At 41.2% G+C, this 26,460-nt stretch overlaps 1 protein-coding gene across 1 annotated transcript; it reads right to left on the reverse strand.

Annotated features, from left to right (window-relative positions):
* Positions 1 to 1,033: 1,033 nt before the first annotated feature.
* Positions 1,034 to 26,460, reverse strand: LOC121466501 (retinoic acid early-inducible protein 1-epsilon-like). The gene is made up of 5 exons (XM_041680237.1): positions 26,287 to 26,460; positions 21,261 to 21,521; positions 20,741 to 20,995; positions 12,020 to 12,190; positions 1,034 to 1,954 (listed from the first exon to the last, which is right to left on the reverse strand). The coding sequence occupies exons 1-5, from the start codon at positions 26,378 to 26,380 to the stop codon at positions 1,911 to 1,913; spliced, it is 825 nt and encodes a 274-aa protein (XP_041536171.1). The 5' UTR covers positions 26,381 to 26,460; the 3' UTR covers positions 1,034 to 1,910.

Consider the following 26,460-nt stretch of genomic DNA (forward strand, 5'->3'; position numbering starts at 1 on the left):
TGTTGTTATTTCATCTTGCCTGCCTAAGGCAACTTACTAGTCTAATAAAAAGTTGGATATCCAATAGCTTGGCAGAAGGGGGATTAGAGGGATGGTAATCAGAGAGAATAACTAGGAGGAGAAATTAAGGTTCAGAGAAGAGGAGAGAAGATGAGGGAAAAAGAGAGGGACTTGCAGATGGTCACAAGCCAGGCAACCACCAGCTAAGCAGATATGGAGAAAAAAGCAAAATAAGATATACAGGAAGAAAGAGAGACGGGGAGGAAGAAAAGAAGGAAGGAAGGAAGTGTAGTGGGAGCTGTGGGCCTGCGTTCCTGCTGCCCAGCTCCTGGCCGCCAGCTAACTTATGCCCCGAAATAACAACACACAAACTGTATTCTTTTAAACACTGCCTGGCCCATTATATCTAGCCCCTTCTAGGCTAATTCTCATGTATTAATTTAGCCCATTTCTAATAATCTGTGTAGCACCACTAGGTGTGCTTACCGGGAAAGATTCAGCATGTCTGACCTGGCGGATTGCTTCATTGAGTCTGCTTCTGAGAGGAGATGCGTGATTTCTGAGCTCACTTCCTCTTCCTCCCAGCATTCCGTTCTGTTTACTCCGCCTATCTAAATTCTGCCCTATCAGATGGGCCAAGGCAGTTTTTTTATTAGCCAATGACGTTCCTCCATCAAGGAAGGAAGGAAGGAAGGAAGGAAGGAAGGAAGGAAGGAAGGAAAAAAGCACCAAGGCAAAATAGAGATGAAGAGAAACTAGGTGTTTTAAGTTATAAGGCTAGCAAGAAACAGGCATAAGATAATGTAAATTACTCATAACTAAAAACAAGTCTCTGTGTCATAATTTGGGAGCTGGTTGGTGCCCCCCCCCCCAAAACCTGTTACAAGTGTGTTCTTTTTGTAGGTTCAGGTGAGGGTGTTGATCCTCCTTCAGTTTGGGATATTTGAAAATATCTCAGGTCTGATTTTCCAGATGTTGTCCTATTTAGAGTTGTCTATTGCTGTGAATAAACACCGTGACCAAAAACATGGTGCAGAGGAAAGAGTTTATTTGGTTTGCAGTTTAATATTATAGCCCTTCAGCGAAAGAAAAAAAAAACTAGAATAGAAACTGAAAGAGGGCAAGAACAGGATACAGGAGTTGATGCACAGGCCATGGAAGGGTTCGGCTTACTGACTTACTCACCATGATGTATTCTGTTGATTTCTTATAGAGCTGAGGGCCACCCACCCAGGAATGGGTCTGCCAACAATGGGCTGGGCTGGGCCCAGACTGGGCCCTCTGCCATCAACCACTAATTAATAAAATGCCCTATAGCTAGATCATATAGAGACATTTACTTAATTGAGGCTCCCTCCTTACAGTCAATTCTAGCTTGTGTCAAGTTGACATAAAACTATCCAACACAGATATGATGTTGATATATCCTCCTTCTCATATATCTAATTGATTCTGATATGTCCATAAGTGACATCTTTTCACTTTTAGATGTACATTTATCTGGCTTTGGCTTATTGTTACTGGACAGAAGGTATGTCTATTTGCGCAGGAGATGCTCAGTCATCATCTTGTTGCTTGTAAAATGGAGCCACCTTGGGCAAGACCCAGCCTGAAAGCTATCATTTCACACAAAAAGGAGTATCTTAGAGTGGGGCACAATCTGATATTCCCAAGGTCATACAGTCTAAGAATGAGAAAGAGAACAAAGCAAGATGGAGTTGCTGGTGTCAATGACCCGTTCCACATTGATGAAGTGATAGAGGAGGCATGGAGACCGTCAACCTTAATCTTTCACACCATGCTTGTTCAGATGTGAAATGGCACAGATGATCAATACCATCAGATCGTTTTATTTCTGGCTGCGAAGCAGAAGAGAAGTACCAGAGGCAACTGTTGACAATGACTTCAGATTAGATAATAGATGAGGATGCTGAGGAGCAGCATGGAGAAGCACCTAGTGACAAAAGGAGAGTGTCAGTTACAGTGGGCTTGTGCACATCTGCATCCTACTCTACTTCGTCCCACATGGATACTTCTCCCCTCCCACAGACTCTAACTCAGCTTTCTAGGGATTTCCCCCCTTTTGGATATATTTTGTCAAACCTTTCTGCTATTTTCTCCTTCAAATTAAAATGAGACTATGAAATATATTCTTAAAAAGACTGAATAAAACCAAAAGAGGTGCAGAGTCAGCCAAATGCTGTATTTGTGGTTCAGCTGGCTTTTTGCTTTACTTTTAATGTGTTTTGTTGTTCTTTTGAGAAAAGGTTTTTCACTGTGGCTTGAGCTTGCTTGGAACTTCCTGTGTACCACGGGCTCTTACCTCAGCTTCTCAAGTTCTGTGATTACAAGTGTGTGCAACCATACCCTGAGTTCATAGTGCTATAAAAATGTTATCTTGAAATAATTATACCTACTCAAAACCACAGAACTTTGTATTGACTGATAATAGAGGTATCTTTTTTTTTTTTTTTACTAAACATGATAGTAGGGAATTTTTGAAATAATAGAAAGTAAGCGTCTTGGCCATCTTCTTTACCATTCTCTGTGCTCGCTCTAGACTGCATATGACAAAATCTAACCATGACAGTGCTGAGAATAAGCTTCACTTTTCTTTAGTAAACAGGTCGTTTCAGTTCCAAAGGACACAAATATTAGCTTCGTAGTTCTCTGTGCACAGAGGTCTAGCAAAGGACATTGATCAAATTATACTAAGGTTTTATTTTTTTGATTAATTGGCTGTTTGCTTTGTCAGGATCTCTCCCCATGTATTCCAGGGTGGCCTTGAGATTGGTAATACTTTTGCCCTACACTCCTGAGTGTTGGAATTCTAGGTACGTACTGCTGTGCCACCTCTTAAATAATCTTTGTCTATTTTGTTTTTGTCTTAAAGACTATCATAAGCCTATAGTTACTAATGCACAGAGTATGACACAGGAACAATATTTTCTGCCCTTATAAAATAAGCTTTTTATCTGGACATAAGCCCATGCAATAACGATGATAATGATGATAATTAATGGTAATAATAATTCCTCATCTTCCTCTTTCTTCCTTTGAGATCAGGTCTCCTTCTGTAGTTTGAACTGACCTCAAACACACTATGTAATCAAAGATAGTCTTTTATTTCTTTTTTTTCTTTTTTTTTCTTTTTTTTATTGAGAAAAGAAGAAAAAAAAACATAAACAAAAAAAAAGTTTCCACCTCCTCCCAGCCTCCCATTTCCCTCCCCATCCTCCCACCCTTCTCCCCCTCCTCCCACCCTTCTCCCCCTAACCCCACTCTTCTCCCCCTCCCTCTCCAGTCCACAGAGCAGTCCGGGTTCCCCGCCCTGCGGTAAGTCCTAGGTCCTCCCCCCTCCGTCCATATCCAGGAAGGTGGACATCCAAACCGGCTAGGTCCCACAAAGCCAGCACATTAAGCAGGATCAAAACCCCGTGCCATTGTCCCTGGCGTCTCATCAGCCCCCACTGTTCGCCACATTCAGAGAGTCCTGTTCCATCCCATGCTTTTTCGGTCACAGTCCAGCTGGCCTTGGTGAGCTCCCAGCAGACCAACTCCACTGCCTCAGTGGGTGTGTGCACGCCCCGCGGTCCCGACCTCCTTGCTCATGTTCTCCCCTCTTCTGCTCCTCACTGGGACCCTAGGAGTTCAGTCCAGCGCTCCCTTGTGGGTCCCCGTCTCCATCTCCATCCATCACCAGATGAAGGCTCCATGATGACACGCAAGACACCCGTCAGTATTGCTCTAGGATAGGGTCATTTCAGGTTCCCAATCCTCAGCTGCCCAAGGAACTAACTGGGTACCTCATCTTGGGCACTTGGGAGCCCCTCCAGGGTCAAGTCTCTTGCCCACCCTAAAGTGGCTCCCTTAACTAAGAATTGTGGTTCCGTGCTCCCCTATCCACCTTTCCTTTATCCCAATTCTCCTGTTTCCCCAAGTCCCCCCTCCTTCCCTTCTACCTTTTCTCTCCCCATCTCCCCTTACCCCCATCCCACCCCACCCCCAAGATCCCAATTTTCTCCCTGGCAATTTGGTCTACTTCCCTTAGCCAAGAGGATAACTATATGTTTTTCCTTGGGTTCACCTTCTTATTTAGCTTCTTTAGGTTCACCTATTGTAGACTCCGTGGCCCTTATTTATGGCTAGAAACCAATTATGAGCGAGTACATCCCATGTTCATCTTTTTGGGTCTGGGACACCTCACTCAGGATAGTGTTTTCTATTTCCATCCATTTGCATGCAAAATTCGAGAAGTCATTGTTTTTTACCGCAGCGTAGTACTCTAGCGCGTATATATTCCATACTTTCTTCATCCATTCTTCCATTGAAGGGCATCTAGGTTGTTTCCAGGTTCTGGCTATTACAAATAATACTGCTATGAACATAGTTGAACAAATGCTTTTGTCATATGATAGAGCATCTCTTGGGTATATTCCCAGGAGTGGTATTGCTGGGTCCAGGGGTAAGTTGATCCCAAATTTCCTGAGAAACCGAAACACTGACTTCCACAGTGGTTGCACAAGATTGCTTTCCCACCAGCAATGGATGAGGGTACCCCTTCCTCCACAGCCTCTCCAGCAAAGGTTATCCTTGGTGTTTTTGACTTTAGCCATTCTGACAGGTGTAAGATGATATCTCAAAGTTGTTTTGATTTGCATTTCCCTGATTGCTAATGAAGTTGAGCACGACCTTAAGTGTCTTTTGGCCATTTGAACTTCTTCTGTTGAGAATTCTCTGTTCAGATCAGTGCCCCATTTTTTAATTGGGTTAATTAGCATTTTAAAGTCTAGTTTCTTGAGTTTTCTATATATTTTGGAGATCAGACCTTTGTCTGTTTTGGGGTTGGTGAAGATCTTCTCCCAGTCAGTAGGTTGCCTTTGTGTCTTAGTGACAATGTCCTTTGCTTTACAGAAGCTTCTCAGTTTAAGTAGGTCCCATTTATTCAATGTTGCCCTTAATGTCTGTGCTTCTGGGGTTGTACATAGGAAGCGATCTCCTGTGCCCATCTGTTGTAGGGTATTTCCCACTTTCTCTTCTATCCTTTTCAGTGTTTTCAGGCTGATATTGAGGTCTTTAATCCATTTGGACTTGAGTTTTGTGCACGGTGAAAGATGTGGGTCTATTTTCATTCTTCTACAGGTTGACATCCAGTTGTGCCAGCACCATTTGTTGAAGATGCTTTCTTTCTTCCATTGTATACTTTTAGCTCCTTTATCAAAAATGAGGTGTTCATAGGTTTGTGGGATAAAATCCGGGTCTTCTATACGACTCCATTGGTCGACTTCTCTGTTTTTATGCCAGTACCACACTGTTTTCATTACTGTAGCTCTGTAATAGAGTTTGGAGTCAGGGATGGTAATGCCTCCAGAAGATCCTTTATTGTATAGGATTGTTTTGGCTATCCTGGGTTTTTTGTTTTTCCATATAAAGTTGATTATTGTCCTCTCAAGGTCTGTGAAGAATTTTGATGGGATCTTGATGGGGATTGCATTGAATCTATAAATTGCCTTTGTTAGAATTGCCATTTTTACTATGTTGATCCTCCCAATCCAAGAGCAAGGGAGGTCCATCCATTTTTTGGTATCCTCTTCAATTTCTTTCTTCAATGCCTTAAAGTTCTTGTCAAATAGATCTTTCACTTCCTTGGTTAGATTTACCCCAAGATATTTTATACTGTTTGTGGCTATTGTGAATGGTGAAGCTTCTCTGATTTGCCTCTCTGCTTCCATATCCTTTGTGTATAAGAGGGCGACTGATTTTTTGGAGTTGATCTTGTATCCTGCCACATTACTAAAGCTGTTTATCAGCTGTATAAGTTCTTTGGTGGAGTTTTGGGGGTCGCTTATGTACACTATCATATCATCTGCAAATAACGAAAGTTTAACTTCTTCCTTTCCAATTCGAATCCACTTGATCCCATTATGTTGTCTTATTGCTATTGCTAGAACTTCAAGCACTATATTGAAGAGGTATGGCGAGAGTGGACAGCCTTGTCGTGTTCCTGAGTTAAGTGGAATGGCTTTGAGTTTCTCTCCGTTTACTTTGATGTTAGCTGTCGGCTTGCTGTATATAGCTTTTATTATATTTAGGTATGACCCTTGTATCCCTAATCTCTCCAAGACTTTTAACATAAATGGATGTTGAATTTTGTCAAATGCTTTTTCAGCATCAAATGAAGTGATCATATGGTTTTTTTCTTTCAGTTTATTTATATGCTGGATTACATTGATAGATTTTCGTATGTTGAACCAGCCCTGCATCTCAGGAATGAAGCCTACTTGATCATAATGGATAATTTTTCTGATGTGTTCTTGGATTCGATTTGCCAGTATTTTGTTGAGGATTTTTGCGTCGATATTCATGAGTGAGATTGGCCTGTAATTCTCTTTCCTGGTTGAGTCTTTGAGTGGTTTTGGTATCAGAGTAATTGTGGCTTCATAAAAGGATTTTGGTAATGACCCTTCTGTTTCTATATTGTGGAATACATTAAGGAGTATAGGTATTAGGTCTTCTTGGAAGTTCTGATAGAATTCTGCATTGAAACCATCTGGTCCTGGGCTTTTTTTAGTAGGGAGGTTTTTGATAACAGCTTCTAATTCTTCGCGACTGACAGGTCTGTTTAGATTGTTCACCTGGTCCTGGTTTAGTGTTGGTAAATGGTATTTATCTAAAAACGTGTCCATTTCTTTTACATTTTCCAGTTTTGTGGCATACAGGCTTTTGTAGTAAGATCTAATGACTCTCTGAATTTCCTCTGTGTCTGTGGTTATGTCCCCCTTTTCATTTCTGATCTTATTAATTTGCGTGTTCTCTCTCTGCCATTTGATTAGTTTGGATAGGGGTTTATCAATCTTGTTGATTTTCTCCAGGAACCAGCTTTTTGTTTCATTGATTCTTTTGATTGTTTTCTGTGTTTCTATTTTGTTGATTTCAGCCCTCAGTTTGATTATTTCCAGTCTTCTACTCCTCCTAGGTGAGTCTGCTTCTTTTTTTTCTAGAGCTTTCAAGTGGGCTGTTAAGTCTCCAATATGTGCTTTCTCTGTTTTCTTTAGATGGGCACTTAGTGCTATCAACTTTCCTCTCATGACTGCTTTCATAGTGTCCCATAAGTTCGAGTATGTTGTTTCTTTATTTTCATTGAATTCAAGGAAGACTTTAATTTCTTTCTTTATTTCTTCCTTAATCCAGGTATGGTTCAGTAGTTGACTATTCAGTTTCCATGAGTTTGTAGGCTTTCTGGGGGTAGCATTGTTGTTGAATTCTAACTTTAATCCATGGTGATCTGATAAGACACAGGTGGTTACTAATATTTTTTTGTAACTGTGTAAGTTAGCTTTGTTACCGAGTATGTGGTCAATTTTCGAGAAGGTTCCATGAGCTGCAGAGAAGAAGGTATATTCTTTCCTCTTTGGGTGAAATAAACTATAGATGTCTGTTAAGTCCATTTGGTTCATTACCCCCATTAATTCTCTAATTTCTCTGTTAGGTTTTTGTCTGATTGACCTGTCCATTGGTGAGAGAGGAGTGTTGAAGTCTCCTACTATTAGTGTGTGTGGTTTGATGGCTGCCTTGAGTTTTAGTAATGTTTCTTTTACGTACGTGGGTGCTTTTATATTCGGGGCATAGATATTCAGGATTGAGACTTCTTCCTGATGAGTTGTTCCTGTTATGAGTATAAAATGTCCCTCTCCATCTCTTCTGATTGATTTAAGTTTGAAGTCAACTTTGTTAGAAATTAGTATGGCCACACCTGCTTGTTTCTTAGGTTCATTTGCTTGATAAGCCTTTTCCCAGCCCTTTACTCTTAGTAGGTGCCTGTCTTTGTTGTTGAGGTGTGTTTCTTGTAGACAGCAGAATGTTGGATCCTGTTTTCTTATCCAATCTCTTAGCCTGTGCCTTTTTATAGGTAAGTTGAGCCCATTGATATTAAGTGATATTAATGACCAGTGGTTGTTAACTCCGGTCACTTTTTTAGTAGTAGGGTTTGTGTGTTTTCCTTCTTTGATTTGCGCTGGTGAAGAGTCTCTAGATGTCTGAGTTATTGTGGTCATTGTTGGACTTTTTGGTTAGTGATTTTCCTTCTATTATTTTCTGTAAGGCTGGATTTGTGGCTACGTATTGTTTAAATTTGTTTTTATCCTGGAAAATTTTGTTTTCTCCATTTATAGTGAACGAAAGTTTGGCTGGATATAGTAGTCTGGGCTTGCATCCATGATCTCTTAGTTTTTGCAGTACATCTATCCAGGACCTTCTGGCTTTCATATTTTCTGTAGAGAAGTCAGGTGTAAGTCTGATAGGTTTACCTTTATAAGTAACTTGGCCTTTTTCCTTTGCGGCTCTTAATATTCTTTCTTTATTCTGTATATTTTGTGTTTTGATTATTATATGGCGAGGGGATGTTTTCTTTTGATCCAGCCTATTTGTTGTTCTGTATGCTTCTTGAACCTTCATAGGTACATCTGTCTTCAGGTTGGGAAAGTTTTCTTCTATAATTTTATTAAGTATATTTTCTGGACCATTGAGCTGCACTTCTTCTCCTTCTTCTACTCCAATTATTCTTAGGTTTGGTCTTTTTATTGTGTCCCATATTTCCTGAATGTTTTGTGATGAGAGTTTGTTGGACTTGCTGTTTTCTTTGATCAGAGCGTTTATTTTCTCTATGTTATCCTCAGAATCTGAGATTCTTTCTTCTATCTCTTGTATTTTGCTGGTTATGCTTGATTCTGTAGTCTCTATTCGTTTTCCTAGATTTTCCATGTCCAGCCGGCCCTCTGTTTGTGTTTTCTTCTTTGCCTCCATTTCAGTTTTCAAGTCATGAACTGTTTCCATTATCTGCTTGATTGTTTTTCCTTGGTTTCCTAGGGTATCATTCACTGATTTACTCAATTCCTCGAACTTTCTGTTATACTTCTCATCCATTTCTATAAGGGCGTTTTTTACATGCTGTTTAAGGGTGTCAATCACTTTCATGAAGTCAGTTTTTTCTACTTCTTCTTGATTAAGGTGTTCATGTCCTCCTGTTGTGAGGTCACTGGCTTCTGGTAGTTTCGTGTTGTTTTTCAGATTGTTGGGAGAATTCCTGCATTGGCGTCTGCCCATCTCTACCTCCCAATACTCCTATTTGGATCTTCTTTTACAGGATCAGGTCTTCTTGCCCACTGATGTACCTTCCCAGTGATGTCACTCCCCAGAGATGTTTCTCCACAATGATGTTTCACTCGGTGCCCAGATCGTAACTCCGCGCTGCTTGGTTAGCTTGCGAACAAACGGCCCACCCTGCTCACTGTGGGCAGGCTATGGGCTAGTCTTTTATTTCTTATTCTTTATAATAGTCAAGTTTGTAGTCATACTAGTTAGGTTTTCTGGATATATAGTGATATATTTCAATTGGAAAGGTATTCTTCAGATCTTTCAGAGACCTTCAGAATATGACATTTAAAATGTTTGATGAATTTAGGACTTTTCATGACATGAGACACATCTGCTCCTGGGCAGCACTAATCTACTTCAAGAGGGTGATGGGCATCAAAGAGGCTTCTTATGAAATTGGTTAGCCATTTGGGCAAGAAACTGCTCTTGCCTGGACTACTTGATGTTGTATTAAATGAACTGGACAAGCAGAACTCACAGAAAAATGACTGCTGAACTTGCCTAAAGGTTCTTGCTTCATGAAAGAGTCTGACAGATATTGGGCAGGACATAGAAAAAAAGTGACTGACAAACTGCCAGTATAGGTGGAACTGTCTTTGAAATTTCCTGCTTCATGGAAAAGTCTTCTGAATACTATGGGCCTATAGGCTGAAGATGGATGTCCCAACAATACAGAAGAACTTTGGATGACTGTCCTGGTAGCAAGATATGTCTCTGTCAATTCTAGAGTTTTGGAAGTTGCTTACAATGTATTTCCTGTTTACTTAGGTAATATTATATCCTTCTGGAGTCTTTGATGGAGTTGAAGAATATGTAGATATAGTTACAGTTTTCCTTAGTTATGATAAAAGTTAAAGTAGATATAAATTTTGTAACTATAATTCTTGCTTGATAACTGTTGTTGTATGTAATTTTACCATGTTAAAGTTAAAACCTTCCTTTTATTTAAACAGAAAAGAGGGATGTGTTGTGGGATTCCCCTCTGTATGCTGTGAATACTATTGGTTAATAAAGGACTGTCTTGGGCTTGCACAGGGCAGAATAGAGGTAGGCAGGGAAAACTAAACTGAATGTTGGGAGAAAGAAGGTGGAGTCAGTGAGAAGCCATGTAGCCACCACTGGGAACAGACAATCTGGAACCTTGCTTTAAGCTACAGCCACATGGTGATACACAGATTAATAGAGATGGGTTAAATTAAGATGTAAGAGATCACCAGTAAGAATCTAGAGCTAATAGGCCAAGCAATTATTTAATTAATACAGTTTCTGTGTAGTTATTTCAGAGCTGAGCAGCTGGGAACTAACAAGCGGGCTCCTAGTACAATCCTCCTGCCTCCACTTCCCAAGTGCTAGGATTCTAACTATATGCCCCAATATTAATCAGACACCATACCAGAAATTTAAAACAAATTGAACTAATAGAATTTTGTCTAAATTATATGGTATTGCAATAGAAATGTTAGAACAAGGAACAGAGTCTTGTAGGTCTTTAAATGACTACCATCAGACATAAATTCTAAATTCCAAATAGTTTATATTCTGAGAAGTTTTTATATGCCTCCTACTCTATGTCCTCACTGCTTATACTAGCATGTCCATGTTCTTAGAAAAAGAAAACTGAATTTTAAATGTTTGAGGATAAAAAAGGTAAACTGAGTTGAGAAATGTCTTTATTAAGCATCTCCTGGGTATCTTCCTACTGGACAGTACTGTGAAGCAATGTCCCTGTGGTCACTCTGCTGTGCCAGAGCACATCACAACTTGTGGCCACTCCTTGTCCTAGGTTCAGTTAGATGGCTTCATGGCTAAGGAGCTAATGGTACAAACATGGTAACATGAGTCAAATCTCTAGAACAAGTAAAGATGTTAGAACTGATTCCACACATTCTTGTTCCTTTGCTGTGACTTGAATTGGTTCCAAACACGAGAAGTTTTCTAGAACAATTGCAATGCCCAGGACACATACTGGTAGAGGATTTCATGCCATATATGTGGGTCACTTCCTGAGCCTAAGTTCAATGGGCCTTGCCAGGTGCCAATGGCCTGTCTGTCCTCGCCTCCTGTAAGTGTTTAACTTTTTCACAGTGATGGGGACACTATAATGACTGGGTCAATGACTCTTCAGATGACAAATTTTTCCTTTATGCAAACTGAATGGTAGCTAGAAACTGTGTAGCCTTAAGGTTGTGATTCTGATCTCGGGGCAGTACTTTCCATTTCTGTCTACAGTTATATCTCATTGCATCCTTTCTTCTGGGCAGGTGCCTGGCATATACTTCTCTCCATGAGAATCCACATGTGTCTTCAAGCTGATGCTTGTGTTGAGGTATTTAGTGAGTCAGCACAGTCAGCTTGTGGTTTCTCCTTGTCAGTGTAAACTGTATACAAAAGAGTTTGAATACAGATATAAATCCCACTAAGCCACTATGAATACATTCCTAGCTCACTTTCCCCTTAAATCAAAATAAAAATGTCAGCAGCCATTCAACCACATGCTTCATGCAGGGAAGAGTGACAGAAAGAGTAAAACGGGGAGTCCTAGTGGTTGTGTGAAAATACCTTTGCAAATGCTTCTGGAATGAAAACACAGCAAGTGTCATGGTGGTGGCCCGTGCACATGAGACATTCAGGAGCTTGTTTCATTCAGTTCTCACTGTCTGCGCAGAAGACAGTTTGTGGAACTGGTAACCAGACTGTCAAAGGGTCAGAAATGGGACATGGGAAGATGGCTCAGTGGGTAAGGCCCTTGCTATGGAAGCATGAAGACTGGAATTCACATCCCCAATACCCAGTGGGACACCTGTTCCATGTGCTCAGCAGACTAACCTTACCAAGAACCAGAGTGAGACCCCAGCCTGCTCCTTACCTCCTTGGGGATGGAGTTTCACAGCTATTCCAACAATTAAAGGTAAGATGATGGCAAAGACTGCTGCTATGGGGACAAATACTTCCTCATATTGAAGGTTGGTGGTAAGCTGAGGCTGTGTGGCAGATACAGATGTGAGCAGGGTGATACCTGTTGCCCTTGATGTTGATCCTTTAAAAAAAATCAGGAAAATTATGGATAAAGCTAAAACACACCTCTGTCAGCACCTTTTTTCCCCAGGCATCCCAAGGAACTCATATGTAATAACTAATTATAAAGTCCTGAGGAGAGATAGGAGTAAAGTTGTGTGTACAATGTCCTTGCAGAGTTTATTTCATTACCAAAGAAAGCAAAAGTGTATTAAACCATCACAATGCAGCATAATTACCTTGTGTAGAAGTTTCTGTATATTGTCATAATTGGTGATATTTAATTATTTCAGAGAAAGATAACAAACCCTTTAAAAGTGATGTGGACCTGGTGGAAGGACAGATATAAATGAGGAAGAATAGGCTGGAAGTTTACGTGAATGATTACAGACTTGGGGTCCACTAGTAGGCCATGTTGTAGCTGGTTAGTAGGGAATGAGAAACACTGGGAGGTAAGATGAGATAGAGGAATCCTCATGGTCATAACTGGATCTCAGACAGAAAGACCACCAGGTGTAGGGATAAGTCCCGCCCCTTAAGGGGCGTGTTCGCCTCGGGCTAATGTCTGCCTATAAATTTGGCGAGCAAGCTCCGAGCTGGTCGCTTCTGCTTTCCTGGTCTCCGCGGGAACGGTGGTTCTGTAAGTCTATTTCTACATTAAAGATATATATATATTTTTACACTCTGTCTGCATTCATTTACGCCGTTACATTTTGGCGTCCAACGTCGGGCTATTTTGCCCCCGACTCAAGCGGGTAGCCCGCTAGCTAACACAGCACCCTCCCCGGGGCTGTTTTTCAGTTCGTGACTCCGGCCCCAGTGCCGAGTCCGAGACACACTCGGCGACACAGGCCCATTCTGCCTGCCTTGGCTAAATTTTGCAGCGGAACCCCACTGCCTGAATTAGCAGAAGCTCAAGTACTTGCGGTTTTGCAACAAAAGCTGCCACAGCGTCAGATTTGGTCTGTTATAAAGTGACTTGGCCGGTTGTGGTGGCGCACGCCGGTAGGATTTGCTGAAGGAGGCAGAGGCAGGAGGATCACAAGTTTGAGGCCGGCCAGGCAGTGGTAGAGCACGCCTTTAATCCCAGCACTTGGGAAGCAGAGGCAGGCAGATCTCTGTGAGTTTGAGCCCTGCCAGGCCTTGGTAGTGCACGCCTTCAATCCCAGCACTTGGGAGGCAGAGACAGGCGGATCTCTGTGAGTTCAAGGCCAGCCTGGTCTACAAGAGCTAGTTCTAGGACAGGCTCCAAAAACACAGAGACCACCACTGGCAGGAACCGATCTTTGCAGGTAAAAAAAAAATTTCTTTTATAAATAAAATGTCTGAACACATTACTGTTCAAGAATTTAATGATTTTTTTAATTGTACCATGTGGGAGATTTTACAAGAGGTGTCTATCACCCCACATATATGGATCCTTCTGGGATTCGTAGTTTTCATTGGCACCAAATGGTTTGATAATAGAAATATGATAAAGTCTTTACGAGACGAATCCCGGATTCTTAAGGTAGAGATTGAACGCTTAAAAACAATTGAGAATGACAACAATCTTCTCAAGAATCAGTTTGAAGTTCTCCAGGCTGATAACAATCTTCTCAAGAATCAGGTTGAAGTTCTCCAGACTGATAACAATCTTTTCGAGAATCAGTTTGAAGTTCTCCAGGCTGATAACAATCTTCTCAAGAATCAGGTTGAAGTTCTTCAGGCTGATGTTAAGGAGAAATTCATTACTATAGAAGAGGGAACAGCTGATCTGGACCATAAGATTCAGTCCCTTTCTGTAGGAAATGAAACATTAACTGAGAGAATCAAAACTGCTGAATGTGACAATCGGATTTTGTCTAAAGCTTATGACAGATTGACGGAAAGATTGTCAATACAAGAAGGCACGGTTTATGCCATAAAATTTATGTCCAAAGATGAGATGTTATCTCTAACGGACAAACTTCATACATTAGAATCCTCAATGAAGGCTTTGGAACATAATTCTGGACAGGAGATTCAGACATTGCAGAAGGCAATGGTGAATAGAATTGAAAAGATTGAGGAATTTCTAAATTCTGATGAAGAAGAGCAAAGGGTAGAAAGGAAAATTTTAACTACATCTGTGGGTAAGTCTCTCCGGGACAATTTCCACAAAGCTCTACCTACAGCTCTACCTGCCTTTCCCGTAATAACAACAGAGAAGGTGATTGGTTCCAAAAACCCTAGGGTCATCAAGGAGGATACATGGGAGCCTGTGCGTATGAATGATCTCAAGGAAATAAAACAGGCTGTCATGACTTTTGGGATGCAAGCCTCTTTTGTTAAAGAGATGCTAAAATCTTGGGCCACGACAAGCAGAGCAACCCCCTCGGACTGGCTCCAGCTGAGCTCTGCGGTACTCGAGAGTGGACCGCAATTGAAATGGAAATGCTTATTCAGGCAAGAGGCTAGACTCTTAGAACAGCAGGAAAAAGCGAAGGGAATTGACATTTCCCTAGATCAAATTCTAGGTGAAGGGCTCTTTTCTGATCCTCAGGAACAAGCTAATTTGGATGAAAACACACTCTCCATGTGTACTACAGCAGCCTTAAGGGCTTGGGACAGGGTACAAGACCCAGGACAGAGAATGGAATCATTTGTCAGAGTTAAACAGGGTCAGAGAGAACCCTTTAGTGACTTTTTACAAAGATTAACTAAGGCTGTACAAATAGGAATATCTGACCCAGAAGCAAGACGTATAATGATTGAGTCTTTGGCTTATGAAAATGCAAATGTGGAATGCAAAAGGATTTTGGGTCCTTTAAAGCTCAGATCAGCACCGTTGGAAGAATGGGTCTTGCATACACTCAATGTTGATACATTTGATTATGGCACTGAAGCATGGGTAGAAGAAGCAATTTCCAATGGTAAAAGGAGACACCAGAATACCAAATGTTTTAATTGTGGAAAAATGGGTCATATTAAAAGGAATTGTAAACAACGGATTTTCAGAAATAATAATAATAATAATAATGCATCTTTCAGAAATAATAATAATAATGCATCTTCTAGAAATAACAGAAATAGGAGGACTCAGCCTTCAGGTTTATGTAGAAGATGTGGAAAGGGCAGACATTGGACGAATGAATGCAGGTCTACAAGAGATAGACAAGGCAACCTGATACAGCCGGGAAACATGAGAGGGGGGGCCTCACAGGCCCCCATGGCAAACATGGTTCAGTCATATCCAGTTTCTGCAGAGAACGTGCCTCATCAGGACAATTAGGAAGCCCCATGCCTACTGTTACAAGCAATAATGATCAGAAAGATAAGTTACGTGTGTTTTGGCAAACTTCTATAAATGATCAAAGACCTAAACTGAGAGTGTGTGTAAATGGCATTTTTATTACTGGCCTGCTGGACACAGGTGCTGATGTAAGTATCATTACCCCAGAATCTTGGCATCCGTATTGGCCTCTTCAGAATGTAAATGTTCAGCTCCTGGGAATTGGAACCCTATCTCGAGTAAGGCAGAGCACGAGATGGGTTGAATGTATAGGGCCAGAGGGACAAATAGGAAAATTAAAGCCATATGTAGCCAATATTGCAATGAATTTATGGGGTCGTGACCTATTACAACAATGGAATACTGAAATTAACATTCCTGCTAAATCTAGAGCCTATATTTCTGAGAATAATATTAAAAGATATTACAAACGGAGAAAACCGGCCATTCGGACTGTACAAGAACAAGCAATTGATGTCCCTTCAGAGATACCAACAGCCTTGCCTCTAAAATGGTTGACTGAGAAACCAATATGGACAAAGCAATGGCCTTTAGCTGAGGAAAAGTTACAGGCTTTAGAACAGCTGGTACAAGAACAATTAGATGCTGGACATATAGAAGAATCTACCAGCCCTTGGAATTCTCCTGTATTTGTGGTTAAGAAAAAATCAGGTAAATGGAGAATGGTGACAGATCTCAGGGCCATCAACAAGGTTATTCAACCTATGGGCCCTCTGCAATCTGGAATTCCTTTGCCCTCTTTATTACCAAAAGGATGGCCTCTCATAGTTATTGATTTAAAGGATTGTTTTTTCACTATACCTTTGCAAAAAGAAGATAGAGAAAAATTTGCCTTCACAGTGCCTACTTATAACAATTCTCAACCTTCGAGGAGGTACCACTGGACCGTTCTCCCCCAGGGTATGTTAAATAGCCCCTCCCTGTGCCAATATTTTGTGAACCAACCATTGCAAATAATACGCAAGAAATTTCCCAAATCTATAGTATACCATTACATGGACGACATCTTGTTATCCGATTCAAACATGGATACCTTGAACAGACTGTTTGAAGAAATAAAGATACTTTTACCTAAATGGGGATTGCAATTAGCTTCTGAAAAGATTCAGAAGGGAGATTCTGTTAATTATTTAGGTTATAAAATAGGTTTGCAAAAAATTAAGACACAAAAAGCACAAATTAGGAGAGATTGCCTACGGACTCTTAATGACTTTCAAAGACTGTTAGGAGACATTTCCAGTCTACGACCAGCTATTGGAATAACACCTGATTTAATAATTCATTTGAACAAAACCTTGGATGGTGATAAAGATTTAAACAGTCCCAGAGAATTAACAGCTGAAGCAGAAAAGGAACTGACAATGATTGAGGAAAAATTACAACAGGCACATGTGGACAGGGTGAATCCAGAGCTCGATTGTATTCTCGTCATACTACCATCAAAAATTTCTCCTACAGGAATTTTAATGCAGAGAGATGATATTATTTTGGAATGGATCTTTTTACCACATAAACCAAGTAAGAAACTGAAAACTTATGTGGAAAAAGTCTCTGAGTTAATTATAAAAGGCAAGCTGAGACTTCGTCAACTAGCAGGCATAGACCCAGCAGAAATTATAGTGCCTTTCACTGCTGATGAACTAAAGAAATTATGGGAAGATAATGAACCATGGCAAAGAGCTTGTGCTAATTTTTTGGGAGACATTAATAACAACTATCCAAAAAGCAAGCGGCTTAACTTCATAAAGAGAACTTCTTGGATTCTTCCTCGAATCGTCCGTGATGCTCCAATAACTGGAGCCCATACATTCTATACTGATGCCAATAAATCAGGGAAGGCAGGTTACAAATCAGAAGACTTGGATAAGGTGGAACAAAGTCCGTATACTTCTGTCCAGAAGGCGGAATTATATGCCATTCTTATGGTGCTAAGGGATTTTAAAGAACCTATTAATATAGTTACAGATTCACAATACGCAGAAAGAGTTATTTTACATATTGAAACTGCTGAATTTATACCTGATGATACTGAACTAACCTCATTGTTCCTCCAGGTTCAAGATTTGATCAGGAACAGGCTTTGCCCTATGTACATAACACACATTCGATCCCATACGGGTCTGCCAGGTCCTCTAGCACAAGGTAATGCAGAAATTGATCAATTATTGATTGGTAGTGTGCTACAAGCCTCTGAATTTCATAAAAAACATCATGTTAATAGCAAAGGTTTGAAGAAAGAGTTTTCAATTACATGGCAACAAGCTAAGGAGATTGTAAAGAAATGCCCTACTTGCTCTTTCTATAACCAAACGCCACTGCCTGCAGGGGCTAATCCAAAGGGCACCCAAAGGAATGAAATCTGGCAGATGGATGTGTTCCACTTTGCAGAATTTGGCAAATTAAAATATGTACACCACACCATAGACACGTATTCAGGTTTTCAATGGGCTACTGCCCTGAGCTCAGAAAAGGCTGATTCAGTAATCACACATTTATTGGAAGTTATGGCCATCATGGGTATACCTGCGCAAATAAAGACAGATAATGGTCCAGCATATGTATCTAAGAAAATGAAACGCTTTTTTGAATATTATAATATAAAACACATTACAGGTATACCAAATAATCCTACAGGTCAGGCAGTTATAGAAAGATCAAATCGTACTATAAAGGATATGCTGAACAAACAGAAAGGGACTGAAAATACCCCCAGAAATAGATTACATAATGCTTTATTAACCTTGAATTTTCTTAACGCTAATGAGAAAGGAACGACAGCAGCAGAAAGACATTGGATAATGGAAAAGTCTGCTGAACTAAATCAACCGATTTATTTCAAAGATGTGCTGACCTCTCAGTGGAAGCCAGGAGATGTGCTACGTTGGGGAAGGGGTTTTGCTCTTGTTTCCACAGGAGAAGAAAAATTGTGGATACCATCAAAATTAATAAAGTTTCGATTTGAAGAGGAGAAACCTCTTGGAAAGGAGAAATGACAACTCATCCACAACGATGATATTCATACAGGTGGTAAGAAAAACATATAGAATGGGGGCAGGGTTCTGTTCTTATCTCCACAGGAAAACACTCATCTTTGAGAAATTCAAGGGACCCTGGATGTTTGGATACTGACAGATGGAAAAATACCTGCCCAATAGGAAATATCAAGACAACTGAATGGGTTGTGTAAGTAATATTAAACCATATTTCTAAATTTATAAAGCTGGTTTTGAAGTTGGACTCTGGCTCAGTCCCTCTCCAATTCCAAGCCTGTTAGTAAGAGAAAAACCCAGATTTTCTGGAGTTTCTGTCTCATGTCAAGAGCCATGATATGGGACAGAAAGAAATATGAGTTTAGAAAACATCTTTGCTTCTCTTCATATCTATCATACTTTTCATTGAATATATCTATCATGTCTTTCATTGAATATATATATATATGTCTATATGATTAATGTTTAAGTTTTTCATAATGAACAATGAGTTTTTCCTGAAGTGACATTTGAAGTTTCCAGGAAGAAGATGGGGCCCCATAAGAACAACTCCACCTGGTTGATATGACGTCATGATACTGATAGCGCTACTACAAGACCTGCTTTTGGTACCAGCTGCACAAGACAGTTCCAACTTGGTTAGCTGAAATGGTGCACATCTTATACAACATTCTGGCCAGACCTGCACGAAAATACTCAGAGACTATTTGCAATTTTAAAAGACATTATCTTGAAATTTAACCATCATTTTACTTTCACAGGATCCCCCAGAAAGAACGTCGCCCCTATGACAGCTGGAAGTAATTCTAGAGAACGACGTCCCCTCTCCCAGTAAAGTTTGCCCTTGGGTTTAGGGACATCATTTAGGGGTTGATTATAATTAGTATATGATTGAGGGTTGGGAGAGGAATTTTATAAGCTCAAGGATCATTTTGAAAAAAAAAAAAGAGGGAATGATGGGATAATAGATTTATAATTGTGAGTTACTGCTTTTAGACAAATATATTGGTATCAATTCTTGTATAATGAAACAAAGTTAAATTATATGGACTATTGTACGCATGCATGTTTCTACCTCTGTTTAAAACATTTTTATGTATTGACATATATTGTATTGATATATATATTGTATATATTTACCATATTGCAGTGTACATTTCTACCTCTGATTAAGATACTTATATAATATTTGTGTATTGATATATATTTACCTACTGCAATGTATATTTGTACATTGTTTATATTTGGAGGTCATTGTCCTCATTTGTTTCACAGTCGTTTATTGTCTTAGTCTTTAAGTTAGATAGATATTGAGAATTATATAGACTAATTGTCATCTAAGTTTGTCATTTATAATTAGACTAATCAGGTTCTTTAGATATATAGAGATTATACTCAGTATAGATAGATAATCTTCAACCTCTTCAAAGAGCTGTAGAATATGGCCTTTAATCTAACTCAGAGTTTCGTGATAGTGAGACACAATTGCTCCTGGCAACACCGCTCTATTCCTGAGAGAATGTTGAGCACCAAAAACACTCCACCTGGAGCCTTTCTATTTTGGCAGAACTGGCCTTTGGGCAAAGAAATGCCCATACCTCAACCACTGACACAGATACAGAGCATGCATCAATGGATAAAACAGGACTGTCATATCCTGCCAAGACAGGGTAAGATAGTTTTGAAAAGTTCCTTGCCTTTAATAATGGTATGTCAGTTATGTTAGGCCTTAGCCAAAATTGGTTGACTCAACGTTGCAAACGAGACTTTGGGTGATTGCCCAGGTAGTCAGTTGTCTCTGTCAATTGTTGCACATTTTGGATATATCTCGTTTGTTGAGTAGTGTTTATTCCCTTCTCAGATCTTTGACTGAGTTGAAGATTATATAATTGTAGTTACTCTTTACATTATTTGGACTTCTTGAGATAGAATGTTTAGCAAAGCTTTTGTTCTCAATATTGTTTGTTGTATTTATTATTTGTTGTCATTGTATGTAGTTGTATTTGGTTTAGTTCTGTCTTATTTAGACAAAAAGGGGAGATGTAGGGATAAGTCCCGCCCCTTAAGGGGCGTGTTCGCCTCGGGCTAATGTCTGCCTATAAATTTGGCGAGCAAGCTCCAAGCTGGTCGCTTCTGCTTTCCTGGTCTCCGCGGGAACGGTGGTTCTGTAAGTCTATTTCTACATTAAAGATATATATATATTTTTACACTCTGTCTGCATTCATTTACGCCGTTACAACCAGGAAATCTCCCACCCAGTCTATCAACTGTGATGGAGTTGCCCCCTGATAATCTAGGTAATACATACTTTGATTTTTCTTCTGGTGCTTTAAGAGTTCCTTGAGCCAGTAACTGCAGTCTGCTGTGGAGATTATCTTGAGGTCTTTCATTAATTGTTCATCATTCATGATAGATCTGGCTTCAAGACTAATCTGTTTAAAGCTCATATTCATTGTGTCCAAGATGAAGGAATACTTTCCACTGATGTTAAATCTCCAGCAGGCACCAACAGTTTGTCCTTGTTCACACTGAGAGAGCATGGTGGCCTGTAAAGTGGGCTGACCTGTGAACCACACACAACACCATCATGCTTCACTCTCATAGATCCATCACTTCTCCAAAGGTCAGGACTTTCCCACTGGTTTATGAGCCAGGATCATTTCCACATGATTTGTTCTTTGTTACCCACTGGGTACCACATGCTTCCAAGGTTGGACCAACGCTCAGCTCTTTCACACTGATACAACCACCATCTCATTCCCACATGTGCTCTGCCCTTCCTCTCCCTTTCCAACTGTTTCTGCTTCTGTATTTGATCCCACACTTACCACTGGTCTCAGTCATCTCTTGTATGGAGTTAGCCAACATCTTCCTGAGCTCTTGCCCCAAGTATTCCAGCTTTTGCATCAAATCTGTCCACACAGGAGTGGCATCTGCCACCTTCCCCAGGTCTCCCAAAGGTGTGGCTTTGTTGTCATTATCATACTGCAGGAAAGGCTCTCCATCCACTGAGCACTGCCCTTCACACCAGGACTGCCCAGATGTGGTACGAGCCTTGACAATGACGTCACAACTAAGAGAGTGTGTATCTGTAAGAGAAACAAGGAGATGAAGTCCAAAGAGGGAGCAGAAATCCACAGGACTCATGGTTTTGTGAAACTAGATGACACCCAGAGTCCCTCTGAAGGGCAGGAGGGAAGGAAGGGAAACTTCTAGTCAAGAAGTCCACCAGCTTCTGAAACCTCATTTCCATGCCCTCTTTGGCTATCTTAGGGTGGTAGCACCCTCAGAATCACACTGTGTCACCAGGTGATTTATCTCACAACTGCTTTTAGTGGCTTTTATCAAGTGTTGGGGGATAAAATATGTCAGATTGTATCTTTCCCAAGACTGAAAATCTATTACTACACAAGGAAAGGAGGTATCATAGAACACATGGTAAATTCAATATGGAACCTGGAGTTCAGGAAAGGCCGCCTGGACTATGCTGCAACTTGTCATGGGAGGGGAGCTGCCACCTGTGAGCACAGTACTCACTGTGTTCCCACTGGGCCACTTCACACAATGCTGGGCATCAGATGACATATTCTCCCTTGTTAAACCACATCCCTAACTCATTCTCAAGAAGAGATCTCTGTCTGACCTCCTCGAAACCCTGATTGTCTCTCCTCTTCGTTAGGCAGTTGTTTCCCAGGACACTTATGGCCCCTGGCCTCCCAGACTTTCCCTAGCAGCAACCGAAGACACAATATCTTAGAGCTGTTCTTTTCAGCAGATTGTACAAACGACCTAGTGAGGATGTACGTGTGTAATGTCCTGTGTGAGAGCACTAAAATATAAAATGAACAGTATTTTTAAAGAATCTTTTTAACAAGTGTGTAATATAATTAAACTAAAAAATTTAAGAGATGTTAAAAAGTCCCTCTTTCCCTCCACCCTCCCCAAAACTACTTCTCCTATGAGGTGGGCTGCTGCAGGTTGGGGACATCCTTTCCTGTCCCCTTCAACCAGATTTCTCTTCCTTCTCTCTGTGTTTTCTACCACCTGTTTCTTCTCTCTCCCCCCCCCGCCGCCATACACAGTCTCTCTCTCTCTCTCTCTCTCTCTCTCTCTCTCTCTCTCTCTCTCTTCTTTTGCCTTTCTGTTACTTTTAAGACTTGAATTTGTTCTTGAATGGCTGGAGTTCTTTCTCACTCAATGCCCCCTCCTGGAGGATTTGGTGGACATGAACATGAGCCCTCTGGAGTAGAGAATTGGCTTTGTAGTTCTGAACTAAAGTTCACAAACTTGGCACTTTGATGCATCATATAGACTAAACATCAGTTATTGGTAAGAAAAATCCACTTAGAAGTTTGGTAAAAGGAAATTGTTTTGCTATAGCAGGAACAGGGAATTATGAAGGTGATTTAAAGAACAAATGCCCGATATAACTTTAAAATATGCAACAATATGCAGATGCCCAATATGCAGATTCCCAGGGATGAAAACTGCACCAGGGCAGAGTTGTGGTGGTTTGAATAAGAATAGCTGCCACAGTCTCTTTTATTTGAATGCTTGGTTATCAGGGAGTGCCACTTCCTAAGAGGAAATAGGGTTGTGGTCATGTTTGAGTAGGTGTGGTATTATTGGAGGAAGTGTGTTATTGGGGGTGGAATTTGAGGTTTTAGAAAGCCCATTACAAGTCCAGATGCCTTTGGATCTGGATGTAGAACTCTCAGCTACCATATCTGACTGGGTACCACCATGAAGATAATAAATTAAACCTCCAAAACTGTAAGCAAGCCCCAATTAAAGGCTTTCTTTTATAAGAAGTACCAAGGTCATGGTGTCTCTTCACAACAATAAAACTCTGAGCAAGACCATGTTTCTCCCTTAAGTTACATTTGGTAGAGGGTTTATCACAGCAACTGAATGAAACCAGAACAACACATGCCAGATCCCCTGGATACCGCAGGTGGCTTCCTGGACCTGGTCAGAGGCTAGCCCATACTACAGGACACAGAAAATCTAGGCTGGTTGAATCTGGCAGTACAAGAGTGGGGATCAAAAAATCTCAGAGAAGTACATGTGCCAGAGTGGATGGAACAGCAAACATTTCCAGGGGAAGAGTGCAGAGTCCATGCTGTCTGTGGATGCTGGAGTATCGCTGCTGAGAAGCACAGTGAGAAGAACCAGGAAGGGCACAAGCATTGCTCCAAGCTCAGGGATGATGATGATGTTTCGAGGGGGTGGGGTTCGGAAATGGTATTTTCGAATCACAGTAAATATGGCACAAAAAAAATCCCATCAGCTAGAATGGTCATGTGGCACTAACAACAAGGACAGTGGTCCATTGATGACTCACCTTGAAGCCCAACTGCTTAAGGGAGTCATGGCTAACAGAACACAAAACTTCTAAATATACAGAGATTGTTACCAAACCCAGATATGGTTGGGTTTTAATAATTAAAGACAAAACAGATGATCAAAATGCTGAAAGCTGCTGTCCCATGAAAACCCCGACTCCTGTGCCCATTGTCTAAACTGAACCATTGGGGAAGTGGTTAAGGGCACTTGTTCTTGTAGCTGATACAGGTTTGATTCTCAGCAACCACACATGGTGACTCACACTGCCTGTAACTTGAGTTCCAGGGGATCAAATGTCCTCTTTTGCCCTCCAGATGCATCAGGAACATATGTGGTGCACATACATACATTCAGTCAAAACAAAATAAATATTAAAAACAATTAAAACTAAACTACCTCAAAGATAATTCAGATTGCCTTCCTGGGGGACTGATCAGATCCCACGAGAGTGATCATTCAGGCCTGCATCAAGTGCAGGTATTCTTTCTGTATTACTTCATTACTCAGGTATGAACTCCTAGATGCTCCTGTGAGTATCTAGTGTTGTTATTTGAATGAACCTGTCCTCTGTAAAGCAGGATGTTTGATTACTTGGAAACCAGTTGGTGGCAGCTGTTTGACTAGGTTCAGGAGGTAAGGCCTGGCTGAAGGAAGTATGTCACTGAGGATGTGGCTTTAAAAATCATTCTGATTTCTTCATCTCTGGGCCTTGCTTGAGGTTTAAGATGTGTGTTCTGAGCTAGCCCTGGTGTCACATGGCTCTCATGCCAGCAGTTGAGAGGCAGAGGAAGGCAGATCTTTATAAGTGGAAGGTCAGCCTGTTTCATATAGCGAGTTGTATGATAGCTGGAGATAGATAGTAAGCCCTTATTTCAGAAACCCAAACCAAATCTTATCAAACCAAAAAAATATGTGGGCTGTAAGTTTGCTGCTCCAGTCACCATAATTTCCTGATGCCATGCTTGTCTGGTGTGAGATAAATCCTTGTTTCACAGTTTTCTATACTGTGATAAACACCAAGTGTGGCCTTGGTGTTTATCACAGTATAGAAGTGACTAACACCACTATTCTGTAAATACTGAAGTCTTCATTGGACAGCCCTTCCTGTTATACCTGCTCAGCTCTGCTCATGGAGTTTGAAAGCAGCAGGGACAATACAACCATGAAGAGCATGGCTGGAACTGCCCCTCGGGCCATCTGTCCCAGGACAATCTGTCAGCCTGAGGAGTCAGTTCTTGGAAATGAACCTGAAGGGGGGGCTGAGTTCATGGCAGTGTCTAATTGGAGAATCATCTTGCTAGGGCAGAAGTTAGCCTGACCCACCTGCATAGAAAACACATTCCATTTCACTGTGGCTCCTGGCATGGTCCTGGGCCCTGGGAGAGAGCAGCCTGTGGACCTGGGCTATCAGAAGGCCCATCAGGCCTCAGGCAGACATCATGAGGTAAACTCTTTCCATCTAGGTTTTTAAGTGGTCAGAGTCACACAAGATATCCCAACAAGTTACTCACGTGTTAACTGCCTATCAGGGAGAGATAAGGAGGTGTCTGACAGAACATTTCCTGTTCCCCAGATGATTGAGGAAATCTTATCTCATATAGATAAAGTGACTGAGGTAAATCCTCAAGTAAGTTGCAATGCTCCCATAGAAAGCACCACAAACCTCAAGGCCATGAGATCCAAAGAATCCCACAGCAACGAAGAGAGCCGGAGGTCCCGAATGCAGGATCTCCTTCGTCATTTCTAGATGGCCTAGATTGCAGGTAGCATAGAACCCACAGCTGACTGGGAAACATGCAGCTTGCACAGTACATTTAAAGATATTCTCGGGGATGGGCACCAATACTGTTGCATGGGACATGCCCTAATCTGGGGACAGAGGCCAAATCTGCTGCCACACTAAAAACTAAATACTTAAAATTATATAGTATGAGCTATGATATGAAATCCATACACCAAAGCAACAGCAAAAACAAAAGTGAAAGCAAGTGAGAAACTCCGGGTTTGGGACGGCCTGCCTTGGAAACACCTAATGTGATTTGCTGAGAAAAATACCTTGGGAAGGTCAGAAAGGAAGTTTGATGGCAAAGAGGTTCAGGAGTGGTGGAGAGCTTGTGAGGAATCCCCCTGGAAGATTGTCTTCAGAGTATCTATTGCCTTAAGTCCACGGGAGCTGTACCAGTCTGTTCATGAAGTCTGGCACTGTGCCCATCACCCTAATCCTCCTGACTCCGTTTAGGCTTCCTGTGGACCCCAGTATGGTTGAATACTGATGGCATCACCAGTGATTCCCCTCTGGCACCTTGCCCTCCTCATTCCTGCCACCCAGTAGCTCTCTAGCGCCTCCCCTGAGCATGGTAGGGTCGGGTGAGGGTCATGTACTTCACGAGCAGTGCGGCATTCCAGAGAGCCCAGGAGGACTGCTACGGCATGATTCAGTAGCCTGTTCCCCCTCCCCCAATACATACACACTACCCACGCCCCTCAAACTAGATCATAGCAACTCACCAGCGGGCAGCATTGACCACAGACAGATCAGTAGAACCGAAAAGCACACAGCTAGGGTGGAAAGACAGTGCTGGGCGGCTGCATTCTTTGCCATACCCTGAGCAACAGGTTTAGTAACTGGAGCTGCAAAGAAAGGCAGTGACAGTGTCGCTTTGCAGAGCACTCCACATAAAG

The sequence above is a fragment of the Microtus oregoni genome, unplaced genomic scaffold, assembly GCF_018167655.1.
Source record: "Microtus oregoni isolate MIOR12 unplaced genomic scaffold, Mior012 000033F_ref0000390, whole genome shotgun sequence".
Lineage (NCBI taxonomy): Eukaryota > Metazoa > Chordata > Mammalia > Rodentia > Cricetidae > Microtus > Microtus oregoni.

Bases quoted from the DNA above. Each gene is read 5' to 3' on its own strand.
- LOC121466501 (XM_041680237.1), bottom strand. From the start codon at position 26,380: ATGGCAAAGAATGCAGCCGCCCAGCACTGTCTTTCCACCCTAGCTGTG. The intron at 20,996-21,260 runs GTAAGTGTGGGA...TGTGGTTCACAG, and splicing joins AGAGATGACTGAGACCAGTG to GTCAGCCCACTTTACAGGCC. The intron at 1,955-12,019 runs GTAAGGAGCAGG...TTTTGTCACTAG, and splicing joins GAAACTCCATCCCCAAGGAG to GTGCTTCTCCATGCTGCTCC.